This window comes from Monopterus albus, unplaced genomic scaffold (assembly GCF_001952655.1).
Source record: "Monopterus albus unplaced genomic scaffold, M_albus_1.0 scaffold59.1, whole genome shotgun sequence".
Classification (NCBI taxonomy): Eukaryota; Metazoa; Chordata; class Actinopteri; order Synbranchiformes; family Synbranchidae; genus Monopterus; species Monopterus albus.
In genome coordinates this window covers 2,340,806-2,349,161 of record NW_018127939.1, presented here as the reverse complement: position 1 = coordinate 2,349,161, position 8,356 = coordinate 2,340,806, and the positions used below count along the sequence as shown (strand labels likewise).

Genomic DNA, 8,356 nt, shown 5'->3' with positions numbered 1-8,356 from the left:
TGTATAGACAGGTGTGTGGCTTTCCTAATCACGTCCAATCAGTATAATCAAACACCGCTGGACTCAAATGAAGGTGTAGAACCATCTCAGGGATGATCAGAAAAAATGGGCAGCACCTAAGTTAAATATATGAGTGTCACAGCAAAGGGTCTGAATACTTATGACCATGTGATATTTCAGTTTTTCTTTTTTAATAAATCTGCAAAAATGTCAAACATTCTGTGTTTTTCTGTCAATATGGGGTGCTGTGTGTACATTAATGAGGAAAAAATGAACTAAATGATTTTAGCATATGGCTGCAATATAACAAAGAGTGAAAAATTTAAGGGGGTCTGAATACTTTCCGTACCCACTGTATATGGTGTAAGTAGTGGCTTTATTAACAGATAATAAGTTATTTACTAATGCTTTTTCTGTCACTTACTTACATTAATAAGAACATCTGTGTGGTTGCCAGGTTGTGAAACTCCTTTTTCTTTGTACCTCCTTCAGCATTGTTGTTTTCTATTCAGACCAATGAACAATTTGACTACTTACTTTCTGCACGACATCTGGACCACAATCCATTTATGAACACCTATTCAACATTTACAGCTGCAGACTAGATTGAATGTTTTGCAAATCCTTCATTATTGTCTTGTTAACGTAAGTTATTGCTAGTGACTTGTGACAAAAACAAGAAACCATGGGTATTTACTAAGAACTTACCAATATTTAGAAATTACATCCATAGAATCGTTCTCATTGATGGCCTACAACTGACTGATTTAGCATTAGTAAGTCATTTACCAAAAATCTAATCAATAATTACAGTTTATAAATCCTTTATAAAGGGTGTCTAATTAGAAGATCGTACCAAAAGCTGTTTTTGTCCACCCTGTATCATAAAAACATTACAGGACATACACATGCATAAAAACTTCAGTATGCACATACACGGGACAATTAAACATTCATTAATGGACACATATAATACACTAGATGCTTAACACACACAGTGTGCATCCAAGTATGCATAATGCTATGGACTGAGTTTGCTGCAACACACCTGATATTTAGCCGTCCACCAGATGGCAGCTAGGCACACTTACTGTATAATGTGTGTCTAATAGTATATCAACCTGAGTGACTGGTGTATAACAGCAGTGACTGTCAGAGTCTCTGCAACCCCTTTACACTCTGCAGGACCACTAACTCTCCTGGCTGTGATTTCAAGAATCCAGACCAATATGAGGCTTTTCACTTATCCATATTGTGTGATTTCAGCACAGCCTCAGGATACAAAGCACTGAGAGAAGCAGGGGTCAGGGGTGAATAATGTTCAGGGGATATTTTGTATAAATAAACTGAGGAACCTCTACTCCAAAGCCAATCTTAGCTTCTTAGTTTCTTTTTCAGGTTTTTCTTAAAGTACAGTCCACACTATAACCTTCAAAGAACATATCTCTGAATTTGATATAAGAGGTGGAACTCCTGAGGGATTTATTTTTACACAGTCAGCCCAGGTTTCATGGCTCTGAATTCAATGTTCCTTTTATCTGACAGCTTCCCAAGTGTCTCTTGTCTGTGCTTTACGCTACTGTCTCTTCTCTGCACAGGTGCCCTCCAGGCCACCTGACAAAAGAGAGCTCAACGGGCAAAGTGTGTGTCTACACGCTATGTGCCAGCCGGCCCTGTCGCCACGGCACCTGTGTGCCTCACTCTCCATCTCGCTACTCGTGCCACTGCAGCGAGGGCTACCGGGGACGGCACTGTGAGGTGGCGCTCGCCATGTTCCACAATGAGGATGGCAACAGCCTCAGCCTCAGCTCCATGTTCGCCATCAGCATCTGTGTCATGGCTTTTCTAGGTAGCTATGTCGAGCATGTCCTCTTCTACCTGTAGTAAAACACTGTCATCATCTCATGGTTTTATGTGTTCTTTGTGTCTACCAATTGCTTTCTTTTTTCATTTTTAAAGAATACAGTTGGTCATTTTTTATAGGGTTAGGGTTAGAGTATTTTCAACACTCCCCATACAGAGACTGGAACCAACACTAAAGCTTATTCATCTGTACCATAGACCTCCATTGCTGTTCAAAAACATCAGCGAAACCCACCGCTGCACTGGGTAACACGGTTCTTCATTACAAAACACCAGACCCAAATATGTGTTAAAAATGTTGCCCCAAAAGTTCCAAATGACCATAACATTTTACAGCATCTGAAGAAGCTAGAGACAACTGCACATGAGCTGTCTGCTTTGTTTACAGTCCTCTAGCCGCCTGTGCTTTCACAGAGATCCAGCACACAGAGGTCTATGGCACAGATGATCCAGGTTGGAGAATGGCTGATATTGAGTAGAGGCAGTTCACTGCTGGTTTTAGTCTCTGTATGGGGATCATTAATATAGAAAATGACCGAACCTATTCTTTAACACATCAATTTTCATCATGTCGTTTCTGGCTTCTTTTCATTTTCAAGACATAATTCTTGCATTGTGTTTGGGTTTATATGCAACATCCACAGTTTTATTTGTTTTCCACCCATTTGGTTCACTGACACACGAATCTTACAGCTATATTGATCTCCTGAGTTGTACTAGGTGAGGCTGGCGAACACAGGAAACAGATATCTTTTCTGGAAGAAAAGCAGAGCGGGAACCATTGGATGTCTTAATTTGTGATTCACAGGGAAGCTGTAAAAGTCTCTGGAGAATAAGAAAGTTCCATTATTTGTTTTCCTGTATTTCTCATCACTTCTGTGCCCCCTGTCTTTTCCAGTGTTACGCTCTGACTTCAGGAGTCAGTTCCACTCTTTTATTTGTCCAACTTATTTTATATCCCACCATTCACTCATTTTACCTCCTTGATGTCTTTTGTTGCCATTCCTCTATATTTCTGTGTACGTTTCTGTTTTCCCAGGTCTGCTTCAGTGCATCTATATTGTGCCAAGCACCATACGTAACACTTCACTATTAAATGAGAACCATCAGAACAGCTCATTCTGGGTCATTCTAACTAAAAGTCAGATTTAGTTGAAGGCCTGTCATAAAATGTATTTAACCAAATCTCTCTTAGTACTGAAGGTATAATCAAAAGACTATGGGTTAAATGGGTAGATTTGATTTGACACAAGTGTTGCGAGCTACTCTGTAATAGTACTAGCAATATAGAAATGCATGGACCAGATTCCTGGTAGCGAGCATCATGCAAGAGCAGTACCACACAGGTTCATCTGCAGAAACATTTTGTGTCACAATACAAGATGCTGAACACTCACAGCATCAAACTGCATCGTTTGTGTCTCCTCTAAAACTTTCATTTTGGAGAAACTGCTGTACACATTGCCTATTTTAAAATGTGAAAGCACCATCACTGGAGAATAATGTACCAGCCTGCTACTGTATTTATATCTTATAGTGAAAAAAAAAACCTAGTGTTGGGAGTCCAGCAAAGACTGTGTCTCAAAATAAAATGCCCCCATGCAGAGGATTGCCTGTTGATGGTCAATGGTGATGGTGTTTTCTAATAAGAAAAAATATTCACTATTTTTAAATTACACTCATGACACACAGCTTATTTATGATCTTTTAGCAAAATGCATTAGTTGATATTTTCACCTTCCTTTCACCATGTGCTTTATCTCCAAAACTTTAATGAGCATAAGTGGCACCTGATCCTTCAACTTACTGTATGTGAAAGTATTGAATTCATCTAATTAGTTACTTTTCATCATTAGTTCCTCGGAAATATAACTGTTTGCTGTTAGAACAAGTAAAAACATGAGGTCAGCTTGTTTTGTATGTATAAGTAACTTAGACTGAGTGACTGTAATGTAATACAAATCCAATATATATATAAAAATTCCCCCCCTCGCCCCCCCACTTTGGGGCGGTCTTGTATTCCTTCCTTCAAGCTCAGGTCCTCTACCAGAGGCCTGGGAGCTTGAGGGTCCTGTGCAGTATCTTAGCTGTTCCTAGGACTGCACTCTTCTGGACAGAGATCTCAGATGTTGTTCTTGGGATCTGTTGGAGCCACTCTCCCAGTCTGGGGGTCACAGCCCCCAATTTTATTATTACCATAGTGCCTTCACATGGACAAGAGATGAGAACAAGGAAATGAAGTTCACAAAATAACTCTCCCTTTGAAGACTTATTGGTTGATCTCTGCACTCTGACTTATAAGAGGTTGTAAGCTCAGAAATGTATTCCCGAGTCCGACCACTGAGGGTTATGTAGTCTCTTCTTTGTGCCTACTGAGAGCCAGGCTGCTGAATGTTTAAAATTTTAGTGTATGACTTAGTACATAGTGTTGTTTAAATGAGAAGGTATATGTACTGTATAGTGATGGCCTTTTCTGTGTATCCAGCAGTTTCTAAATTGAACAAAGCACACTTAAAAGTTTTTTTTTATTTTAATGTGCATCAATTTTAAATTCAGAATCAAATATAATGACAGAATGAGCATGCGGATGTGATTTGACATACAGTGGAGGAAATTATATTTTTGCAATGAGGACAGATGTAAAACTGTAAAGAAAACGTGTCTTTAATACTATGCATGCAACTGGGAACATAAACAAATAAAGATGAGAGCCTGAAACTGAACCCTGAGGAACGTCACAAAAACTCTATGGATAAGTCGAGACCTGGCTACACTATGTCTGCATCTAATTATTGAATAATCCTATGCTTATTCTCTCGATTCATCTTTTAGTCTAAACATTTTCACAATGTCTTTTTTTCCCCAAACAACAACAGTCCAACTCAAAGATATTACTGATAAAATCCTGAGAAGAACTGCAAATAATCACATTGGGTGTCTTTATGTGAAAAGGATTCATCAGTTATCAGAATAGCTGCTGCATAATTTTCAGTCAATTAATCAACTAAATATTTCAGCTCTAAACCTGAACCAGCTGAATGTTGGTGACATCAACCCACTGGCTTCTATGAGTTGATAAAATTGCAGAGCTGATGTTTTATAAGCTGTGTTGTGATCTAATAGGATCAGGGCTAACTATAAACTACACACATCAGACTTGTGTTAAAAAAGACTAACTATCCTTTTAAATCATGGTCAAGTTTAGAGGTTTCGGTTAATTTTAAGGGTTGTAGCTGTGAAAATGTGATATTTTGGTCCTCAGCAACATAGAGGGACATACTGTACATGTGTGTGAGTGGCTTGCATGTGACTGCACTCACTGCCCTCTGTGGGGCCACATCACTGTTTATGAGTCTTTCTGTCAGAGACAGGCTTATAAAACGCTTTAGCAATTCCATACACTGTCCCTGCCTCTATAACTGACTCACCATTCCCTCCAGGGCATGTGGCTAATATTGGGACATCATTTATTCTGACACTTGAGAGTGAACCACGTAAAGTGGTCTTCAATATTTGATAATGAATTTAAAAATGGTAAAAAATGTGGCCTTGGCACTCTCATGAAAATGCATGTGTTTCTCACATGCAAACTAAAGGAAGGTTCAGTCTATTTGACGCCACAGAGTGGACAAATTACAGAAAGGGTGAGTGACAGTAATGAAGCCACGTCAGAGTCCTTGCACACAGGCCCCTGTGTACCTCCTTTTTGCACTCCAGCTTCTTATTTAAAAGTGTTTGACATTGCTTTTTACAGTTTTAACATGTTGATGTTTTTTCTGCCTTCGCTGATGGGGCAAATTAAAATTAAACAAGCACTCTTTGGCAACTGTTATATTTTCATGCCTTGAGAAAGTTTTAGAAAATAAGCTACAAAAATAATTTTCTTAAACATGAAGCAAAAAGAACCAATTTTACCATGTGAATGTAGAAATGAAATTAAACCAGCGGTTGGGTTTAATGAGCAGCTGGTTATACAATGTGCAGCTGTGTTTAACGATGGCCCTCGTCACCACATGAACCACCACCATAAATACACACTTGCACTCTGCACACTCGCTGCACTAAGCAAGTCAGCTAGCTGGATGCTAAATTAAAGGGGGACTCCTCTGCCTCAGCGTGCATTAAAAGTTTAAACCATCATCCATTATTAAGTTTTACATAAGCCATCGCCAGCCAACCAGAATGAGAGTTCAGGCTGCGTTATTGACAGAGCTGGATGAGCTGATGTCTGACCAAACCTCATTAGTCCAGCATCAGGTCTGACATTCTGCTTTTGAAGAATGGAAAAAAATGTGCTTTCCACATAGGCTCCTGGATGCCAAGCAATCATGTAAAGTGCCTGTTTTTTCCCCAAGGTATTTAGAAATAAATTATTTTTTCAACACCTCCCCATTTCTCACCTGTCGCATTTTCTTCTGCTCCTTCATTTTCCTCCCGAATCTTGATGTCTCATCTAACTCATACCGCATTTTTTCTCCTTAAACTCAGACTGGAGCTACAGCGAAAGGGTTAAGTGTTTTGATCAAGCTGTTGTTGTTGTTTGATGGTATAATGCGTAGTCCGATACAGGCTAACAACATAATACCCTGTTTACAGTAACGGTTAGAAAGCAAAGAGGCAGCAGAAGTATGGATTGATGAATGACTGCAATGTTTGTCTCCCACCCCCCTCCCCGGAATGATATCGATCTCACTGGATCACTGGAACGTAGCTGCGCACACTCAGCTCCAGGCAGTAGCTGCAGGTATAGGAGGGTAACCACAGTGTCAAAATATGTGTTTACTTGTGTCTAATTGTGTGTGTGCGTGGTGGAAGGGTTGTGTATCGAATCCCTCCCCTTTAGAGATGTGTTTATTACCAGCTCAGGTGATGCTGAGGGATGAGGCGAGCGCAGGCCTCCAGGCAGCACCTCGGAGCAGGCCATTCTGGAGGTGATTTTTTTCTTCTAGTGTTTTCTTCGAGGCTGCAGCTGTGAGGAGGCGGGGTCTCAGCTGATCAATACCTCTCTCTTCTCTGGCCCATACTGAGCATGAGCGGCTAAGAAGTAAAGGAGGGAGCTTACAGTCTCTTTTTATCTGATATGAGAGCAGTATGGAGAGTATCAGGACTAGTGTAGCAGCTGAGGTGTTAAGTATGGTCCAGCCAATGCATTTATACAAATAATGATTTTTAATTGAGATTGCATTTCTTTCTTTTTTTGTGCAGAGATTAGTTCTCAGGGAGTTGTTTTTCTGTCATTGCTTATGAGTACCTACCTGTTAGTGTGACCCTGTGGAGCTGTTGGTGCATTATTCTCCTTCAAAGCAATTACTTTAAAACTCCAGACTAATGTGATTACCCGGCATTTCTCAGAAGATTTCCAATTAACCTGATACTTAGCACAACATATAAACTATTCCATTTGAAATGGATTCTATCTAGTGTGAGAAATAAAAGCCGAGGCCAGATAAAGGCCAGAGAGAGACTGAAAAATAGAAACAGTCAGGGACTTAATGAGTGAAGAAAAAAGGAAACTGGAAAAGACAGCGGAAGTTCCAATACAGGGAGAAAAAATAAAAGAAATTCAGAGATAAAAGGAAACAGAGTCAAAGAGTGAACTTGTAAAAACAGCGAGGAAGTGAGAAAGAGGGATGGCAGATGGGAGAAAATATTGGTTGAGATTAATGGACTTTAAAGGTCAGTCCAGCATGTTGTATAATTCAGCACACAATAGCTGTGATTGATGTGTATGCTTTAGGACCTTTTCCTGCACAGATTCCACTGCATTCCTCTCTACCTTCAGTCAAGCCACCGAGGCTTTGAGTTTAAGCTGGGAGGAGTACAAACTCACTTAATAGGTTTCCAAGGAACTGCGGCCTTCGATAAGCCAGGAAACAGAGGCAACATCAAAGGAGATAGGTGGAAAGGTGGTGCCTCTGTTTCCATGTGTGTTCCATTAGGATGTCTTAACTGTACAGTCAGTGCAGCTAATAGGACTTACAGGACGAATCAATGTGATGGAAAATCCATTTACAGTTAAATGTAATTAGTCTGTAGTACCTATTCATTTAGAAGGATGTTGCGTGTTATATTACAAGTGATGAAAAATGCATATATTTTCATATTGCATAGCTGGTGTAGCATGTATAGTATTTCAGTGTTATATCATCACTTTCCACTCACACTGTCAATTTCATTTTCACCCAGAGGTCTGTTTTCTGCTCAGAATCTCATTTGAATTATGTGAGAATGCTTCTGCCGTGTTCACTTGCTCTCTGGCACCCCTCAGTGTTGATGCTGGGCCTGTTTCTCTACTCCTGCTGGAGGAGACACAAAGGCCTGAAGGACGGTGTGTACCATGTGTCTGCACACCACGGCGAGTGGGAGGACATCCGAGAAAATGTGCTGAACTACGACGAGGAAGGTGGCGGGGAGCAGGACCAGGTAAACATATGCATGTGCTGGGAGTTAGGCAGGGGAAGTAAACCCATGCTAAAATCTTTCCCATGCTTCA

General features: G+C 40.2%; 1 protein-coding gene across 1 annotated transcript in view; it reads left to right on the top strand.

Annotated features, from left to right (window-relative positions):
* Window positions 1-8,356, top strand: part of LOC109961830 (neural-cadherin-like) — an 84,576-nt gene that overhangs the window by 74,493 nt on the left and 1,727 nt on the right. The window contains exons 31-32 of the mRNA XM_020602982.1: window positions 1,599-1,849; window positions 8,132-8,286. Coding sequence (XP_020458638.1) covers window positions 1,599-1,849; window positions 8,132-8,286 — 406 coding nt within the window. The remainder of the gene's footprint in view (window positions 1-1,598; window positions 1,850-8,131; window positions 8,287-8,356) is intronic.